This window comes from Micromys minutus (assembly GCF_963924665.1).
Source record: "Micromys minutus genome assembly, chromosome: 27".
In the NCBI taxonomy this organism is placed as follows: Eukaryota; Metazoa; Chordata; class Mammalia; order Rodentia; family Muridae; genus Micromys; species Micromys minutus.
In genome coordinates, this window is record NC_137962.1 from 28,300,893 (window position 1) to 28,321,702 (window position 20,810).

Genomic DNA, 20,810 nt, shown 5'->3' on the forward strand with positions numbered 1-20,810 from the left:
GAGGCGGGTCCCATTGGCCCCTCCCCTCTAAGCGGCTAAGTGACGCACGACCCCGCCCCCGGCCGCTCCGCAGCGCCAGCCTAGCAGAGGCTGCGAGGCGAGCGGCTGAGGTGGCCGAGGAGCAGCGGCTCCGCAGCTGGCAGCGAGCGCGCGGCGCCCCACGGAACTTTCCCGCAGCCGCCCCGGCGGCGTCCGCCTGTCCCATGTCCCGCAAGGCGAGCGAGGACGTGGAGTACACGCTGCGCAGCCTGAGCAGCCTGATGGGCGAGAGGCGCCGCCGGCAGCCGGAGCCCGGGGCCCCGGGCGGGGAGCGCAGCCTCCTGGCCGCCGAGTCGGCCGCCAGCCTGCAGGGCGCGGAGCTGGAGCGCGCGGCGCGCAGGCAGTTCCAGCGCGACGAGACCCCCGCCTTCGTGTACGCGGCCGCCGCCTTCTCGGCGCTCGGCGGCTTCCTGTTCGGCTACGACACCGGCGTGGTGTCGGGGGCCATGCTGCTGCTGCGGCGCCAGATGCGCCTGGGCGCGATGTGGCAGGAGCTGCTGGTGTCCGGCGCGGTGGGCGCGGCCGCCGTCGCGGCGCTGGCCGGAGGGGCCCTGAACGGCGCCCTCGGTCGGCGCAGCGCCATCCTGCTGGCCAGCGCCCTGTGCACCGTGGGCTCCGCTGTGCTGGCCGCCGCCGCCAACAAGGAGACGCTGCTGGCCGGCCGCCTGGTCGTGGGGCTCGGCATCGGTGAGTGGCCGCGCCCGCGAGCCTCACTGACCCCTGCTCCTCCCTGCCCCGCGGTCCTTCGGGGGGCTCGGTGTCACGAGCTTCCCGGTGGCCGTGGAGGATGCGCTCCCTTCTCTCAGATTCCCACGTGGAATCTGTGGTCGCCCGCGGGTCAGTCAGCGTCGGACAGTCTGGAGCAATTCTAGATACCCCAGCCCCCCACCCCCCAATCCGGCCTAACCTGAGGCCGCTTCTTGAGTCCCCACATCCCTGCCATGCCCCAGAGTGATTTCCCCACTGCCAACCCTCTTTTAGGGTGTTCAGTCCACCCACCTTTTGATGAGCTGCAATAATTTGTAGAGTGAGTCAAGGAGTTTTGAACTCCCAAATCCCTGCTCCGTTTCGGTTCCATCCACTCTGCAGTGGATCATCTTTAGATGGAACACTATTTTCTCTCCTTGATTTGTGCTCTGTGGTTGACTCTCAGCCTTTCCCCCTTTCTAGATAAAGTCTCTGCTGCCGCCCCCCACCTCGTTAGAACTTTTACTTTGGGCCAACATTCACCATTCTTGTTTTGACTTCTCTGCTTTTTCCAAACGGGAACCACATTATTAAAGGCCATATTCATTTCCTAAATTCATTTAGGAGCTACTACTCCTGTGGATAAATGCCCAGCAAGACCGATGCTTGCCATTTACTTTAGAAGGGATTTAGGTTCTCTGGGCATTGGTTTATTTTTTTTTCCCCACCCTGTTGGCTGAGCGTGGGAAGGTACTTTTGGTGTGCTCTTGGCAGAGGGAAGCTGTTTGGGATGTGCCCGGTGTTATTAGAAAGCACTTTTAAAGGGAGAATGGGAAGTTGTGACTTAAAGCTCACTGGTAGTTTTCCAAGACACACCGCTGATGGTGCTTTGTTAAAAAGGTTCCCTTTTGTTATCCAGTTTCCTCTGAAGTACTGTTAAAGTGTTGCTTCCCTATGGGAGGGCGGGAAGGAATCCTGGAGCATCCCTGAGCTGACCACTAGCTGCTGTTTGAGGTTGCTGTTCCTTCCTAGGGTGATAGGTTTTGTGAGGGGACGAACACTCATTCATTCAGCTCTGCCCGTGGAAGCCACGGGCCTAAAACCCTAGCTCACGCTTCCTGTATCCCCCCAAATCACCGTCTTTCCTTTCACTGAAGCATGGCAGACAAACACAGCGGGGATCCACTCCCTGTGCAAAAATGCCCTGTGCCCGTGGGATCCTTCAACAAATAACCTGCCCAGGACTCTAATCAGCATCCTCTGCCTGGGAGTCAGATTCCTCCCTTATGCGCCACCCCTCCCCCCTCCCCACCCCCCCACCCCCCAGCATAGAAATGACACTTCAGTTATCAAGGTCTCACTATTAATTCCCAGACTTACATTTTGAGATGGATGTTTTTGCAGATGTGCCTCGGTGAAACTCCTGAGTATCAGACTAGAATTGAAGCATTACCTTGATTCTTGCCTGGCAGCCTTGAGGCCCTGCACAGCCTTTCAGATGTAGGATACAGAATTGTACAGAGAGCCGACTCTATAGTTGCCTTAGCAAATGGGTCTAAAGACAGATAAACTTGACTCTCATCCCTTAGGACAGAGGTTCTCAATCTTGCGAATGCCGTGGCCCTTTAATACAGTTCCTCATGCTGTAGTGACTCCCAACCATAAAATTATTTTGTCTGTACTTCATAACTATAATTTTGCTACGTTTATACATCGTAACTGCTACATTTATAAATATGTCATATGTCGAGTAAGTCTCTGATATGCAGGATATTTGATAAGAGACCCTCCCCAGGGGTCTTGACTCACAGGTTGAGAACCATTGCCTTAGGAGGCTCAGAGGTGGTGGGTGGGTAAAATGGGAGATGCAGTGAGCTCCATGGAGAGAAGCCAGGTCTGGAGAAGGAAAGGACTTTCTAAGCACAGGGTCTTGTGGGGGAGGGGGCCGATGGGGGGGATGCAGAAGGAAGGAGGATAATGTACTCCAGGGAGCAGAGATGCCATCATGAGAACTTCTAGGCAGGAACTGTGTGCCTGGAGAAAGGACAGGAGTGAAGTCAGTCTTTGACACAGGATCCTTAAAAAAAAACCACACACACACTTCAAGTTAAAATCACTGGTTAAGCATACAGTTTCAAATATAAAGACCTTTGTAACTCACAGATCACCCTTCTTAGCTGAAAGGAAACTGGTCTCTGATGTGAGTGTTTTGTTGACATTGTTGTGATTTGTTTTGGGAAACAATAAATCAATTTTGTCAGTTTGGGGCACTAAATCAGGACCTACTCATGGTCTGTTCATATGTGGTCAGCGTTTTGTTTGCTTGTTTTGTTTTTTTAAATTGTTGTTATTGGGGGTTTTTGTTGTTGTTTTGTCTTCTAGTTGGTTTTTGTCCTGTGATAATGTAGCAAATGCCAAGTAACAAATGTGTCTTGTGTCATTTCTAGACAAGTTCTCTGTGATAACTTTTCTCTCCATCTTTACCCCCGGGGAAATATAAGGCTCCTGGGATCAGGGAATTTGTTGATGTGGTAAATTTACAAATTGCATTCCTGTAGAAGAGACATGTTGAGTACTTGAATGAATGCTGAGCAGAAATAAAACTCCCATGGCCCGTGTGGTGTCAAAAACAAAATTAGTGCGCTATCAAAATATCTTAAAGGTCATCTAAAGGTTTGAAATGTTGCACTTTGATGAAATCATTCATTCATTCATTCGTCTGATGATTAATGGTTAAGCTTCCATGATAAGCTCTGTCAGCTTTGGGGTAGGGAGTAAAATAGCTAATGTGAAGGCCACCCTGCAGGTGTTTATCCTTGAACGAACAGCGCAGGAAGACACATTAATGGCCAATTACAAAACAAAAGAGGGCTCTCTAAGTGCCAGAGAAATGGAGAGAGCAGATCATTGGTTGTTTTGGCTGCGTGTATAGAAAAGGCACCATATTCTATTCTTGAGTCCAGTTCCCAGTATCCACGTTGTACAGCTCATAACTCATAACTCCAGCTTTGAGGGATCTTGGGACTCTTACAGTGTCACCCTAATGCACATAGAGACACATTCATACCTAACTAAAACAAAACATTGAAAAGGATGCAGGCTTAAGAAAGGTTTTAGAGAAGCAACATTAAGTTGGAGATTAAAAGACAAGTAGGAATCCAGCAGATGATGTAAGCAGGAAGTGAGAGAGTGCTGGTTTCCTGCTTCTTAGGTCCTGGGCCCAGGAAGCTCCTTTCTATGTTCTCAGGAGTCTTCCTACCTCTCAGCCTCTGTGAAACAAAGTCTCCACTTGCTGGGTGCAGAAACTTGCAGCAGTTATCTGAAAAGGCCATAGACACGAAGTCAGGATTCCGTAAGCAAGATCTCAAAAGTCTTCTGTTTTTTGTTTTTTCCTGTTTGTCTTTAGGAGACATTTAAATTGGAGCTTCCTGTAGGAGTGAAGTCACAGAAAAACCAGGGTTTGAAGTGTGGATGAGTGTGAAGCTGGGGGGCAGGGAATCATCTGCCGGAGATGTCAGCTGGAGAGTTTATTTTGAAGATGCTCTGTGTCCTGGAGGCTCCAGTGATTCTGTAGTTCCACGAAGCTTTTCTAAATTCCCCTTTCCTCTTTCTGGTCTGCTTTTTAGCCCTTCTCCCTTTCTTTCCAACGTTCTTGTCTCTTAGAAGATTTCTAGTGTCAGAAATTCCTTGCAGAGTTGGCAGCCATGGCAGGGAGTATAAGACAGCCTCCACTGGTTGGTAAAGCGCCCATTGGTCCCTTCAGTAGAGATCTTTTTAAAGAGACAACTTTTGACCAGAGAGTGTAGTTGGCAGTCCCTCTGTGTCCAGTGAGCCTTGAAGAGAAGCCTGAGAAAAGGATCATTTGTGCTGTTTTGGGTCAGGGATATCTATTTTCTTGGTGAGTTATAGCCAAATAACATACTGAATGCTGTTGTGTATGCACAGGGCAAACTTTTCATCTTTTTATTTTGCGCCAGTCAGTACAGAGAGCGGACTTTATTACTGCCCCTGCTTTTTGCCTTTTTAAAGTTGGACACATATTTTTTGATCAGTGTGCCCCCACACGAGGTCTGTCTTGTGGGTGTCTTTATTCTTTGATTTTTTTCTTAAACCAGGGTATATTTATAATAATATTTTAAAATGAAATGATTGAGAGGCTGGAGAGATGGCTCGGCAGGTAAGAATAGATACTGTTCTTGCAGAGGACCTTAGCTGGGTTCTCAGCGCCCACTTTGGACAACTCACCACCGCCTGGGAGTCCAGCCTCTGTGGTTATTACATGTATGTACATGTATTTTCCCTCCTTACATATAATAAAAAAATAATAAAAATAAATCTAGTGAAAGAATGTAAGAGTCTGCTCAAGTTTGTTTTCTCCAGCCCTGTGTTTCTCATGCGTGTCATGTTTGGAAACTGCAGAGTATAAGAACACGACGCTAACATCATACATGTAGATGGGCTGTCGCTCTGGTGCTAGCATTACCCATTGTAGTGTTCTTGCAGCAAATGTCAAGGTACTGAAATCGTGAGATTCACTGCTTTTCAGATCTTTCTTGAGAAATGACATCTCAACAATCTACAAAGCCCAGGAAAGTGACATCTCAGCAATTTACATAGCTCCGATTTGTAGAATTAAATAAGAGCAATTCTTAGGTTTGCCTCAGTTTCCCTGTTGGCCTGTCAGTAGTGCTTCCTCTGCTGAAACACAGTTTATAACTTCCTGTTGCAATTTATAGTAGGTACAGCTGACTGAGCAGTACTTTCAAAAAAATATCATATAAGCCTTAAAATTTTTATTTTGAACTGTATACAAGTGCAAAACCTTGTTTGAGCAAATGAAATGCCACGAAATATTGAGATTAATGCAAATACTTCCCTTGAGGTTGGGCACAGTTAACCCAAAGCAGTTGGATTTTTCAATAACGTAGCTCATGTAAAAATATTTGTGTGGTCATGCAAAGATAATAAACTTTTTTTAAAATTGTTTTTCAGATAGTTTTTTAATTGGCTTTATTTTCCTGCTTGGTATGAAACTGATGTATAAATGGAGCACCCCTTCATTTCTGGTTTTCATGCATGCAGGCTAGCTGTCTCACACCCTCCCTGCCCCAACCGTTGGCACAGAGATTGACCTTCAGAGCCCTGGTAGATTATTACCTGGTTATGTTTGTTCAGTAGTATGACAACTCCCTCCACAAGTGAGGAAGGAGGCCGTTAACATGAGTTATATCACGTCGTTTACGAGACTTCTGTATTCCTCTTGTCTGAGGTACAAGCACAAAGTCAACTAACTTCATATTGGTCATGGATGCACATGGTGACCTGCCCTCCACCCACACATGCACGACTCTTTTTTTTTTTATTTCACTGACTGGACTTGGTCTCTTTATGCACCGCTACATTCTCTAAGCCCTACAGAGGAGCCTCACTTCATAGCAGGCTATGCAGTGTGAAGGTGTGTCACTGGAGACTGATAACACCAGCACTCTTCCCTGCTGTCTTCCACACCCCTCTCTTCTGAGGCTAGGCAGCCATTCTTCATGGCGGGACATCACAACTAAGAAGCCATACTTTGTTGAACACGTATGCTTGTTGTGCTGTGTACATGGTCTCCTCAGTAACTGATTGGGAGGAGAAAGAAGGTGCTGGGTTTAGGATGAGAGTATCTAAGTAGAAAAGGTGAGATGGTTTCCTTATAGTCACAGAGCGACGAGAAAGGGTGATAGACATCTAAGAGGTCAGGCTCTGAAGCATCTGCCAGTTGACAAGAAGCAACTCGGGGTAGGAAGAGTTTATTAAAGCTCATGATTAGAGGGTGAAGTGAAATGTGCTAAACAGGGAGAGGTAAGGGGAGCAGGGAGGAGCCAGGAAGTAGACCAGGCTATAAAACTCCAAGGCTAGACGCAGAAACCTGCTTCCTCCGGTGAGGCTCCATCTTCTAAGGAACTACCAACTTCCCGAACTGTGCCACCAGCTGGGATCTAAGTTCTCAAAGACATGGGCCACAGGGAACACTTTAAATCCAACCAAAACAGTGTGTGTGTGTGTGTGTGTGTGTGTGTGTGTGTGTGTGTGTGTGTACTGGGCTTCTATGAAGCCATGAGTTTTTTACCTGGATGTATCTATCTCTGTGTAAGACATGAATGTCTAGTACCCACAGTGGCCAGAGGAGGGCACTGTATCTTGTAGAATTGGAGGTACAGACAGTTTGTGAGCCACATGTGGGTGCTGTGAACTGAGCCTCCGTCCTCTAGAGAAGCAACCAGTGCTCTTAACTATCGATTAACTATTGATCAATTTCTCCAGCCTCATAAAAGATTTTTTTAATTGTGGTAATATTAAGCATTAGATTTACTACACTGACAGTTCTGAAGTGTGTCGTTCTGTAGTGTGAAGGGTGTTTTCATATCACACAACAGATTGCTTAAAGGTGTTCATCCTGTAAAATGGAAGTCTATATCCCCTCTAACAACCTCCCTAGGTTTTATGGCTTTGATGACTTTACTTTGTGTTGTTTGTGCTTTGTTTTCCCATGACTGGCTTAGTTGACATAGCACCAAGTTCCTTGTTTCATTACAGCTCCCTTGTGTGCCTGTGTGTGAGAGAGAAGTTCCTTTATTTGTCTGCTGATAGCATTTGGCTTGTGTCTGTTCCTTCACTATTGTGCATAATTAGTGAGTGCAGGAATGCAGGGAACCTGATGAGATCCTGCTTTGAATTCTTTTGGATGTATATCCGGGAAATAGGATTGCCGGGACATATGGTATTTCTGTTTCCAAAATTCTTATGAACACCTCTAAGCACCAGATCCTATTCCTCAGGGCACTGGACTTCCAGCCTTCTGCATACTTACCTGAGCCTCTTATTTTCCTTCTTTTTTTAGTAGGCATCCTAATTGAGGGACAGGTTATGTTTACACCTAGCAATGTTGACGACTTTTCGTATGCATGTTGGTCATATGGGGTCTTAGATAGGGTTTTACGGCTGTGAACAGACACCATGACCAAGACAACTCTTACAAGAACAACACTTAACTGTGGCTGGCTTACAGGTTCAGAGGTTCAGTTGATTATCATCATGGCAGGAGTATAGCAGCATCCAGGCATATTGACTTCCAGGTAGCTGGGAGAAGGGTCTTAAAGCCCACACCCACAGTGACACACCTACTCCAATGAGGCCACAACTCCTAATAGTGCCACTCCCTGGGCCAAGCATATACAAACCATCACATTCCATTCCCTGGTCCCCATAGGCTTCTCCCCAAAATGTTTTAGCTCCACCTCTCTTCCACTGCCCAATCACCAATCTAGCCTTTATTTTACAAGTTAAAATGGGGAGAAGGTTCACATGAAGTCACTTCACTCCTGGTTCCAGGCAGCCCCTCTTGGGGAAGTGGAGTTCGCTTCAAATTACAAACAGCACTGTGTGGGTCCACAAGAGGCTTTAACCTCGGTTTTCCTCCTTTCTGTCTGTTCTCATTTTGACTGGCTGAGAGTTTGTTCTCATTGACAGGGAATCAAGCCCCATCTGTCCTGCCCAAGTTTTAGGTATTATGTCTTCAGTCTGTATTGAGTTAATTCGTGGTTTCAGTGTAACTTAAGGTCCAGTTTATTCTTCTGTAAGTGTGAACTCCAGTTTCCCATCACTATGTGTCACTGCCTGTCGTTTTCCTCTCTGAATATTGTTGCTGTGAATATTAAAAAGATGGCTAACTTTTTATCCTGCACTTGGCTGGCTTCCACTTGGGGCCATCTGGCACTGCACAGATCTCTACTTGGCGGCCTTACACTGCCTCTATGAACTCTGGTGTGGTTCACTCCACCACTCCTGTTGTTCCTGTCCCGGGTGGACACAACCGCCCTGGTGTGTTCCATCTCTCCATTGCCCGGCACAAACATGACTCCAAAGCCTGACAGCTTTTCATATAGGTTTATATATTAAATTCTCAGTTCACAAACCCTCTATCTGCACAATAAGATTATATCCAATGGACAAAGATACAAACTGCCCTTCTGAGATAAAAGACCTATAGAATCCCTTAAAATATTCATATCTACCTGACTCCAAATAAGTCCACCTGGATCCAGATCACCCTTCTCCAGCTCCATCTTGATTTTCTTCTTCTCTCCGCACTGTCTCTCCTTCTTCTCCTAGAACTTTCCCCACCTTTCTTTCTCCTGTCCAACCATGTATCACCTTAACATAAATCCACAAAACATCCCTTAAAAATACAGATGTGGATGCTGGCCTAGGGAGGCCAGAAGAAAGACACCCAAGCACCTGCCTTGGGTACCACTACAATGGCCATGTGATGGAGAGATGGGAAAGAGGAAGCAGATGGGGGGGGCGGATGGAAGAAAAGGTGAAGCTGAGGGGTTCTCACACTGTGGAGAAAGTGGAAATGGAGACTGGACAGCGGTGAAGAGGAGGCAGATAAGGGGAAGGCCATGATGAGGTCAAAGGTCACATCTGATGAGGTCAAAGGTCACATCTCAGTCAGTGATCCTGCTGCAGCTTGGGTATCAACGTCCATGGCCAGAGTTACCACCAGAGGCCAAGTGGATGTCTGTGGTCTGGGTTGCCACCGAGACCAGGTGGATGGATAACTGAGGGCCATGTTGCTAGATCTGACCTGTGTGCTACCTTAGGCCCTAAGGACATCCTGGCTGCCTGGGATGTCTGGGTCCACGGTTCTGTGGCAGCCAGGGTCTCTATTACCACCAAAGTCCACACAGATGTCCCTTGGTCTGGACTGCCTGAGGAATTATGCTGAGCTGACCCTGCCCCTCCCTGGCCACCACACTGGGGAGAGCTGACCCCACTTGGGCAGCACAGTAGAACTGGGCCCCAAGGACGTGAGAGCAGGAGCCGTGCTGGAGAGATCGCCTTGGTGGTGTGGGCACAGGGGAGCAGCCAAGCTGACCAACTCAGCCACCCCTCAGGCCCAGATCCAGGTCTTTGAGTTGGCCCACCCCCAAAACTACTCCATCTATGACACTGTAGCTTCCACGACACGATTTTTATTTATGCGGTGGAAGGCAGATGTGGGGGGAGGGGAAAGTGAGTGGGACTGGAGCACATGACATGAAATTCACAAAGAATCGATAAAAAGGTTAAAGAAAACACAGATGTTTCACTGGCCAAGGTAGCGTGTCTATAATTTCATGTATGAGGGTTCCTTGAGCCAGTCTGGATACTTTGGGGAGACCCTGTCTCTTAACCAAAGCAACCCTGACCCCCAAAACCTGAACCCCCTTTAAATGTTCCTGTGATTTTTTTTTTTTTTTTTTTTGGTTAGAATTGACTTGTGCTAAGGATTAACATGGAGAAAACGGACCCGGGTGGCGCATGCTTCCCCCGCTCAGGGCTCATACACCAGATACCTGCCAACAGGAAAGGTGGGAACTGTGCTGCTCACTACGGGGGATCCACTTACTCAGGGTCTCCACTGTTGCGGTAAATATTAAAAGGATGGCTTAACCTCTTATCGGCCACCGCAGTCTTACTCTGCGGGCGATGCCGCTCTAGTGCGGAGCCGAGCACACGCCAAGCGGTCCCCACAGCATTTGGTGCTCCAGGCCGCCCTAAAAGCCCTGGCACAGTTCACTCTACCATCCCTGCTGTCCCAGATGGATACAAGAGACCGACCACCCAGGCATGATCCTTTAACCCACCGCTCAGTACAAACAAGCTCCACACCCTGGTAACCTATCAAAGAGGCTTATACGGTAAATTCTCAACCCGCAAACCCTCTACACAATAAGCTTACAGCCAATGGACAAAGATAGAAACTTCCCATCCAGATAAGATAAATAAACCCATAGAAACCCTTAGAAATAATAACAACCTTGTCAAGCTAGAGATGTGTAGAGGAGTCATCTGGGACTGAGATGTTAGACCAGCCCTGTCTTATAATTATTTTCTTTGCCTAATCAGTAAAATATTCCCAGTGGAAAAGATATATCTGCCTTTTAAGAGATTAAGAATGATCTTAATAGATCAAAGTAAAACCTAATGGTTGCAACTGTGCCTCAAAAAAGGTAGTTTAAAGATGAAGCTTTCATATGATACTCAGTTATAATACTTTGAGGTTAGTTTACAACTTAAAATGAGGGATTTTTTATGTCCAGCATAGACCATTTGAAACCAGCAGATGTAGCTAACCACTAGTCTATATGGCCATATTACCACAAATTGCCCTGATCGCCTCTGATCTCTGAAGCTAAGTAGTGTCAAGCCCTGGTTAGTACTTGTGCGGCAAAGACTATGTGATATCTATTTACTTTTAAATGAGCAACTACTTATAGATTTGGGGGAAGAATTAGTGTGGAGACGTTCTGGAAGATCGGCGTGTTTAATAGCATCTCCTCAGCGACTGCCATTCTTTCCTTATCTCCTAATTTACTGTGGAGGTCTGAAGAGAAGGGCCCACAGACTGCCCTCCACCCTTTCTGAGGCAGCAGCACAGCAAGGGGAGGCAGTATGACTGGACCTCAAAGCATCCCACAGGGGCTACAACTCTTCAGCCTGCCTGGCAGTCATGTAAGAAAAAAGAGCTGGTTGTGGAATCGCCTTATTGACTAACAGTAAACAATTTGGGGGGATTTCATAAATATTGTATCCATTCCTACCTTATGTCAGAGGAGTCTTTGTGATTTTTTAGGCATTTATCCTTTACGTCCATCCTTTGAAGGTGATCTCCAGTGTGAAAGTCCGTCACATTCTAATCAAACAATGCAAAGAGAATAGGGTGTTAATACTCTATTAGTATTTTCCTTTAAAGTCTGTCATAGAAATCTCTTTCTTCTTGAGGTAGAGGTATTTAAAGTCAGCTATGGTGGATTCCAAAGCACAGCCTGTGTATGTGTGTGTGTGTGTGTGTGTGTGTGTGTGTGTGTGTGTGTCCTCTATGTGCATTTCTCTGAAAACAGAGGTCAGTGTTTGCCATGAAAAGGAAGAATGAAAGGAAGCGATGAGAGGTTACGTAGGTGAAGCCTGACAGACAGTGCTAAGATTCACACTGGTTTCTGATCAGGTACCGGCATGGGCTCCTCTTCTCCATCAGGGAGAATCTCACTCTGTAATCCTGAAAGCAAACCACGTCGAGATGACAATGTGTGCAGTATATACAAGAACCAAAGGTACTCATCCCTAAAGGCCTACCGAGAGACTTCCTGCAGTCCTAACAAGATGACTTTTGACAAGGTAGAAATGAGACTGGGAACAGTAAGGAGAGACAGCATCTTAAGATAGGGAGCTACTCTGGATTAAGGAAACAAAACTAAAGTTGCAGGGATACATTCAAATGTTACAAGAGTTTTGATTTGGACAGAAAATTAGGATAACATGGAAAAGAAATAAATACAAAATCGTAAAGAAAAATAACAAACCTAAAACCCAGTGTCTTTCATTACATAATCTTAAAATAATATCTAAACATGTTACAAGAGCAAGGCTACGAATAGGAACATTTGAGTAAACCAAATATTATTTAAATTACCAAAATATTATTTGCCTATAAAGTATATTTAAAAGACAACTTCTTATCAAGAGAAAACACAACTGTTGAGAAAGTACTTAGTTTTGGTGAAACTCTGAAGTGAAAACTTTGAGTGTGTCTCATTGATCTCTAGGAAAACATTACTCGGTAGATTTTCTCATTACAAAATGGGGAAGGATTTTTAGAGACTATTTTTGATGATAAGTAGACATAGTTCCTCATTTTTTCTTTCATTCAACAAACTTGTTTAGAATTGCTGATTTATCATATATTTGCACTGACATGTGTGATATCTAATAAGCACTTACAAAATTTATAATATTTATGTAATGACATATGATATTTAAGTGAATACTTGAAATGTGTCAGAAATATGGGCAGATCTGTGCTCTTTTGGTACTTGAAGGTTACTATTAGGCTTAGAAAGTTTACTTCAGGGATCCTAAGTTAGGAAAATAAAAAGTTCACTTCTCATAAATATATTGGTACAAGTTCAACTTATATAATGACTTTAAAATGTCACAGGGAAAACCTCCGAGCACTAGTGGTTGGGAAGTTGTTAGGTGGGAGAACACGACACTGTTTTTGGTCTTAAAGAATGACCACAAATACATATAGAACATACAAACAATGCCTGCAAAGAACAGAACTACATGAATGGATACATTAACCACAGCTGTCTAAGCAATCGTGTGTGTGTCTGTGTGTGTGTTTGGGGGTGGGGCTTGGGTAAAGGACTGAACCTGAGTTCAGAACCCAGAATTCATGTGGTACCACATACAATAAAGTGTGCCGTTGAACCTAGAAGATGGAACATGAGAGACAGGTAGGATGTGAAGAGTCAGGACGATCCCTGGAAGCTCATGGGCCAGCTAGCCTGCTGTATATAGTGGACAATGAGAAACCCTGAGGACCAATACTTGAGGTTGTCCCTTGACCTCTACATTTGTGCTGTGGCACCTCCAACATTGCCACACATAAACATGCACACAAATACATGCATATACTAAACATACACCATACATATATGTACACAGAGATTAAGAGAAATGCAGCTAAACAGCTTGGAAGGAGGCATGCAACTGTGTATGTAGCTTACACATGGGTAAAGAGTCTTGTGTGTGTGGTGTATATGGACAGGTATTTGTGTGTATTTGTGTGTATACACATGCTCATTAATCTATACATGTAGCTTAGATGCAATGTCAGCCGGCTTTGCCTGTCACTCTATACCTTATTTTTTGAGACCAGGTCTGTCATTTAACCTGGAACCCACTACATTATCGGCCCAGCAAACCTCACAGATCCCTGTGTCTGCCTCCCAGTGTTAGGATTAAAAACATATTGCTGTGCCCTCATTATATAGGTGCCAGGGATTTAGTGCAGATGCCCATGCTGTACCACACAAGCTGTTACTGGACGAGCCACCACCCCTGTCTTCCACCTCCCACAATGAACCTTCTATTTACTCTTTTACCGTTTGCTCTTTACTCTTCCCTTTACCGTTTGCCGTCACTTTTCCTTAGAATTCAGTTTTGGCTTTGCTTTGTTTTAGAAGACTCAGATACATACATTGAAAAAGCCTGGTGCAGCTCACTTCCCCCACATTTTATGTCACCTCTCAGGGTGTGGGTGATTGGGATGAAAAATCCAAGAAATGATGAGACTGTTATAAGGGATGTATTTGGTCACAGATGCATGGATCTAGTACCCTGTGAGCTTTTAACTCCTTGCCCAGATGGAATATCTTTCTTAGGTCTTACTGCTTCCTCTCAGAGTATCTGACTTCTTTGGTCATGCAGCATCAGGGCTTTCCCTGAGCCCCCATTGACTGCTGTGCAATCTCTCAGATGTTTCTACCTGGGCCTTATCCCTCATTTCCTTCCTCCTGTTCCTATGGGAGAACTTTCCTTGCCTACGGCCAGAGCTAATATCCGTTGGATCAGCACTGTATCCTTGTGAAAATGCCCAAGACTGATCAATTAGAAAAGGAAAGGTCTGTTTTGGTTTGCCACAGTCTCAGAGGTTTGAGACTGATCACCTGGACTTGTGACGGACAGACCTCATGACAGGGAGTCTACTCACTTAATCCCTACTTCAAGACCATGACACCAGGGACCTAACTTCCTTCTAGCAGGCCCCATTTCCTGAAATTTTCACCATAGGTTGGTGACCAAGCCTTCAGCACTTGGCCTTTGAGGAATAAATAGGATGCAAGCTATAGCACCCCATTCCAGATGCTATTCTGGTTTCTTCTTTTTCGACTTGTCCTTTGTAGTTCTTTCTGTTGGCTCATTCTCCTAACCACGCACCAGTACGTGCTCTCTTATTCTGGAAAGAACTGTCTAGTCAGCTTTCTGTCATCATGATAAAAATAACCTGAGGTAATCAGCTTTTCAAAGGGGGTGAGAATTGCTTTCAGAGGTTTCAGCCCATGGCCACTTGGTCCCCGTTACTTGATCTTTGGAGGAGCCCCAGTATATCAGGGTGAAATGGTTTAGAAGAGGATGGATATTTGCCCTGTGATGGTCAGAAGGTAGAGAGGGGGTGTGGTCATGGTCTCAGGACCTTCATCAGGACCAGCCACCAGATTCCACTTTTTCAAGATTCAACTATGCCCCATTAACTCCACAGCCTACTGTTGCATGAAATATTTAAAAAAAAAAAAAAAAAGAATCCCACGCCATCGCTGGCAGGGGACTGGCGAATAGATTGACCTGCTCTCATTTCAGCAGACTCTCTGACACGGAGCTCTGAAATCTCTCCACCTGGCTCGCTAAGTTCCTATGGTGGGTCGCTGCCACACCAGCCCCATGCTTCCAAATGCTTACGGCTAGTCGGGGTGCACTTCTTGCAAACCCACGCTTTGCCGCTGTACCTTTCTCTCTGGAACCCAGCTGAATCGGCTCGTGAAAGAAAACACACAAACTTAGTTTAGAACCAACAGGTAACACAGCTGGGCGCAGCAACTAGCATCCTAATGTGTACGCTATTCTAGGACACAAATTCTGTGATAGCAGATCCTCCTGGACCTGCCGCCTGAACTGGGAGCCTCTGCTACCTACATCTTGTCCTCCATCATCTCTCTGGTCCAAAAGACCTAACTTCTCACCTGCTTCCTTCCCCCTCTTCCCCTCTCCGACCCGGAAGTCCCGCCTACTCGCCCAGTGATTGGCTCCTTGAAATCTTTATTCATTATGGAAAGGTTCTGCCGGAGGTAATGACCGAGGTTACAGCTGTAGGCCTTTGAAAGACTTTCAAGATTCACTGAGAAAAAAAGTAGTAGCCATGACAAGGCTTATAGTTGTCAATGCTTACTGGAGGATATAATCCTGAATGCCTACCAAAATTACATTCGTACTGGAAATTCATATTGAGAATACTATTTAAATCAAATATTTCCAGGCAATATGGAGACTATTACCCAAGATGGTTCTGGGCAGTCTAGAAAGCCAGGACATAATCTTCCAGTGAACCCCATAATATGTACAATTGTATCAAAGTTCTGTAAGAAAGTAAAAAAAATAAAGTTTTAAAAATGAACCAATCCACAATGAACTGTTACATGAATAAATATTAGCAAAATCAGTAATTATACATGGATGAGACATAATTACACATTTCTTTTCCAATATCCATGCTCTCCTTAATTAGGTTACAGATCTTTTTAAAAAATTAAGGTGATAATTATTCTCCATCCCTCATAAACGTAATCACTCACAGTAAATGCCATCCTGTGTATGATGCCTTTTTCATGTTATCCTTCAAAAACCCAAAGTGGAGTTGCGTCCATGCAGCGTCTCAGCTGGATGTGGTGACAGCATGTTGGGAGACTAAAAAGATTGCTGAGAACGTGGGGCTAGCCTGGGCTACATAGTGAGTTCCCGGCCAGCCTACCCTCAAGTGAAGAAGGAGGTTCTGCCTCAACAAAGCAAACTCTAGTACTAGTGACGCTGATGATCTAGGATACCTAGTCAGAGACTCTGCGTAAGGATACGCATATAAAAACTAGGTCCCTCTCGAGTTCCCGTAGAGAGAACTTTGCACACTGAGTTAGAAACGAATAGGGCGAAGTCAAGCGTGGTGGCGCACATCTATAATCTTGCTGGGAGGTCTGAGGCAGGGGGATTATGAATTGAAACCCAGCCCCAGGATTATGAATCGAAACTAAACCCCACCACTGACAACCTTACTCCCCACTCCCGAGTTCCTGTTCCTTATTTGTGTTATCACTGTTAAAACATATGCCACAGAACAGGGGAAGTACATTGTAGACATCAAAGCCTACTGCCGGAACCCGTCCTTGGTTTTTTGCCCACTATGGCAAAAAATTGATTGGCAAATAAAGTTTGCATTGGCCTATAGGCTACAGGGAGTAGTCACATGTAAGGAATTCCATTCTTCCCTGTCCACTTCTAAATGCTAGGGCTCACATTATTCTGTGAAAAACTCTGAGATAAAATCATTCCCTCTCCTTATCTAGGAGCTATAGATATGAATCTAGGTGAATTTTCCCTTGGGTAGCGACTAATCTAGAAACTGCAGTCCTACAGAAGATTTCTCTACTATCATGCCAAAAAGAAAATTTAAAAAACAAACACAAAACCCTGGGTTCAGTTTAGTCCGGTTCTGTCTGCCAGTCAATGGTGAAATTGCCTGGAGAAGAGAGGTATGGGAGCAGATCCCAGAAAGACAGAGGCAGGAGGATTGTAGCAGGATTGAGGCCATCCTGGTCTACACAGAGTTACAGACTAGGCCAGACAGGGCTACATTAGTGAGACCTGAGGGAGGGAGAGCTGGCATCACAAATTAATTGAATATAGGTGCCAGCCCCCCCCCCGGGGGGGGCACTGGACAAGACCTTAAAAGCGTGGCAGAGGACGGGGCTGAGTCTCTGGGTTCTGAAATGTCTGATATTTTCTAAGGTAGAAAACAACCAAGGCAACACCCAGTGTGTTCTGAGCACTTAGCAAGAACCAGGAGCTGCAGAGCTTTTGCCCAATTCATGCCTGAATTTTAACAGAGCATACTTGTGTGTGTGTGTGTGTGTGTGTGTGTGTGTGTGTGTGTGTGTGTATTTAGTGTGCTTGCAGCTCCAGGTAATTACCCAGCCTTTGCCTGACTATGCGTTGAATAATTTCTGTTTCGGTAAGTGAATATCATATGTGGGCAGGCATTAAAGTCGGGTACAGAAAGGCAGAGTAAAGCCTCTGGGTGTTCATGGGTCATTTCATGGGTCCTTAGGAGGCTTAAAACTGCAGTAATAAACAGCAAAAAATATGGCTCTGGTTGGGTGGTCCAAGCATAATTTGATTATTTTGCCTAACAAGTATTCCCATTCGTGTGAAAAAAAATCATTCAGATAAATAAACATTTCTAAAATAATTTTAAAGCCAGTATTTTAATGACCATGACCCAGACCAGAGATGGCACTGCTGCACTGCAAAGTTTTACAGACTGGCTTCACTTCAAACCCATCTCATCTTTCAATATCCAGAATTGAACTCCACACTATTTAGATGTCAGAGATGAAGGTCATGGTGCGGTATTGGAATAAGTCCTGGGGGTTTATATGCATGGTTGTCAGATTATAACACCATGGAGTTGGTTCTTCCCAGGAGAAACTAGAAACATCATTCTTCTTAAGCCCTGATACTGGCTCATTACTGAGAAACTAAATCTCATTCTGTAAACTTCTCCCATTCCCTCTCCTTCCAATTGGTCCTTTTCCTGCCCAAGGGAGCTCAAGGAAACTAGAGTTCTTCCTCCCCTGCCGTGGGAACTCTACCTTCCCATTCTCAGAGCTGCTGACCACAAGGACATTTTCTAGCACACAGAACAAGACTACTGCTATTTCAGAAGGAGCAGAGAACTCCTGGGGCAGCCTTAAGAACTAAGCCATGAGGCTGTGTATGTCCAGTGTCACAATGCACCTAGGTATAGTCTACCAGGTACGTGCTGGCTACTGAACTAACCACACGGTTGTTGTATGGGGAAAACGCATCTGGGCTTATTTGATCTTGTTATGATGTGAGACCATTAAAAAAACAGCTGCTTTGTCCCAGATGTCCAGTCCAGAAAGGCTATGCTCCGGCTGATCTTCCCAGAGTGTGGCGCTGAATGCAGACTCCTGGCTGCAGAAGGAGCTAAGATTGAGTAACATTTGTGAGCTCAAGTCCAAAAGAAGACATTTACACCATCCGCTGTGAGGCTCCCTGTCAACGGAGGAACAGACAATTCCTCAGAAGCAGAGACAGGAGTGAGGTCTGTAAAGTACCATCTCCTGGGCATGTCACTTGCAGTGAGAAACCGACAGCAGCCCTGTAGGATGGAACTAGGTCTGCACAAGAACAGGTAGAGCAATAACCAGGCAGGAAGAAGGCCAGAGGTGCTCAAGGGCCCTAACCCCCGACCCCCCAGCGCTCGAATTATTTGCTACGTGTTGCTTCAAGTTTTATACCGACTGCTGACCTCACCAGGATCCAGCCAATAGTCCAAATCCAGATAGTCCTGGTTAAACTGAGTAGGCTATAAAAACAAACCAAAAACCATGAATCATGAGAGTTGGATTGGTAGGGAGGAGGGGGAGATGATTGTGATGGGAGAGATAAGATGGGGAGGAGAAATCAAGATGTCTTAAATAGTTCTGAACCGGCCCAAGGGCTAAGCTAAGAACTAAAGCCTACGTTGAATGGTACAGATTTTAAGTGTTTCATATTTAACACCAACTTTTAAAATTCCTCATTTTAATTCCTTGCTATGCATGTCTTCCTCTGCATTTATAATTTATAATTATAAATCTATAATCAAGTCCATTAAGGAAGCCATGTTGGTTTTTTTTTTCTTTAATTCTGAGCTACTGGCATCGTGCCTGAAACCATGTATGTATTCAGTAGCTGTTCATGGTCACCATACTATCGGAAACGCAGATTGGCAGCCAGTGACATGGCTTTGCTGGTAAAGACACTTGTCACCAAGCAGATGACCTAAATATGATCCTTAGTATCCACACGGTGGAAGAAAATCAACTCCCAGAAGTTGGCTTCTAGCTTTCACACATCAATGTGTGTGTGTGTGCGGGGGTGTGGAGCGGCTGTTGGATGTACCGCCCGTGTGCACTCCTGTGGAGGCCAGAGGCCATCACGTGTCTTCTTCTGTTGTTTTCACCTCAGTTTCTGTGAGAGTAGCTTTCACTGAACCCGAAGCTCCGAGGCTTGGCTAGACCACCTGACCGATGATTTCCTGGCATCACAGTATCTGTCCCTGACCCCGAAGCTGTAGACACGCATGGCCTGGCCAAACTTTTATGTGGGTGCTTGGGATTTGAGCCTAGGTCCTGATTCTTATGCCATGCTGTATCACTCACTGAGGTATCTCCCCAGCCCAACCTTACTCTCCTTTAAAATGATTAGTTGGTTGGTTAGTCAGGTTAGGCTTCTAGTGGGTATAGCTAAGAGCTCTGTCTGTTCCTCAGGCTCTGGGCCCATCCCAGAGTTGAGAGAAGACAGCGGTGACACCAGATAACACTGTCAATTCAAAAGTCATGTCAAGGAATTAGAGCGCTATTAAAATAATAAAAATTAGCATGAGGAAATCTTTATAGTGTGCATATCTAACTATACATCTTTCACATTTCCCATACATCTGCGTGTTTTCCCTTGGTCCATTCATACAGCAGGAAAAGCTGCTTTCTATGGGCAGTGCAGCTCTGGGATTCTACACAGTGGGTAACCTGTACAAGGGTAGAGGTTGAGGAGTCTGTACTGAGTGCAAAAACCATCTAAAGGAGCTCTGTAGATGGCTCCTGCTCCACTAGCTCCAGATCAGGAAATTCTGTGTGGTCCTCAGTGATCACAGCCAAGAAGCAAAGAGTCACCAGTGGAAAGGTCTACCAGGTGATGGTGCTTGTGGCCAGGTCTGACAAGCTAAGTTAGATCTCCACGAGACCTTCGTGGTAGAAGAAGAGGACGGATTCCCACAAGTTGCCCCGGACCGCCACATAATGTGCTCTGCGCCACCCCGCTAAAGAAATGAACAAACGGGTAATAAAAACCCGAAAAGGAAGAAATGGCTTTACCAAGTCCAGCAGCGAAAGCGTTCTTTGAGACGGAACGAGTCAACTCAGATCCTGGCAGCGGCAGGATGGAGTGTGGGAACGAGAATCAGTGTCCCTTTTCTGAGACTTCCTGTGCTCTTTTAGGGACCTGTGTCCAGCTCGCCAACCGACAACCCTCGGACGTTTAGTTTGCTCGATTGTGTTTGGTTGTGGAGAAAAGGTTTCACTTTCTAGTGGAGGCTGAGGAACTCCCTGTGCAGCCCAGGCTGCCCTTAACCTTACAGGGAGCTGCTCTTAATTTATTCTGCAGGTGCTGGCTGGGATCTCGGTCAGAGCCACCACACCCAGACACGAGTCGGTTTATTTTATGGCTTTCAGCTCCTGCCTTCCAAAGGATCTTTTTAGGCCTTCAGTCAGCTTTCGGGCTGTTGAGAGAGCGAGAGCAAGAACATTTTATGATGCCTGCTTTGAAAAGAATGTTGGAAGGATGCGAGAGTGACAGTTCTGAAGGTCACATGCCTCTGCTGC

At 45.7% G+C, this 20,810-nt stretch overlaps 1 protein-coding gene across 1 annotated transcript in view; it reads left to right on the top strand.

The window, feature by feature from the left end:
- Positions 1 to 203: 203 nt before the first annotated feature.
- SLC2A13 (solute carrier family 2 member 13) overlaps positions 204 to 20,810 on the top strand; it is a gene marked incomplete at both ends in the record, with an annotated part of 282,775 nt that continues 262,168 nt past the window's right edge. The window contains one exon of the mRNA XM_080939275.1: positions 204 to 726. Within this exon, the coding sequence (XP_080795401.1) occupies positions 204 to 726 (523 nt within the window). The remainder of the gene's footprint in view (positions 727 to 20,810) is intronic.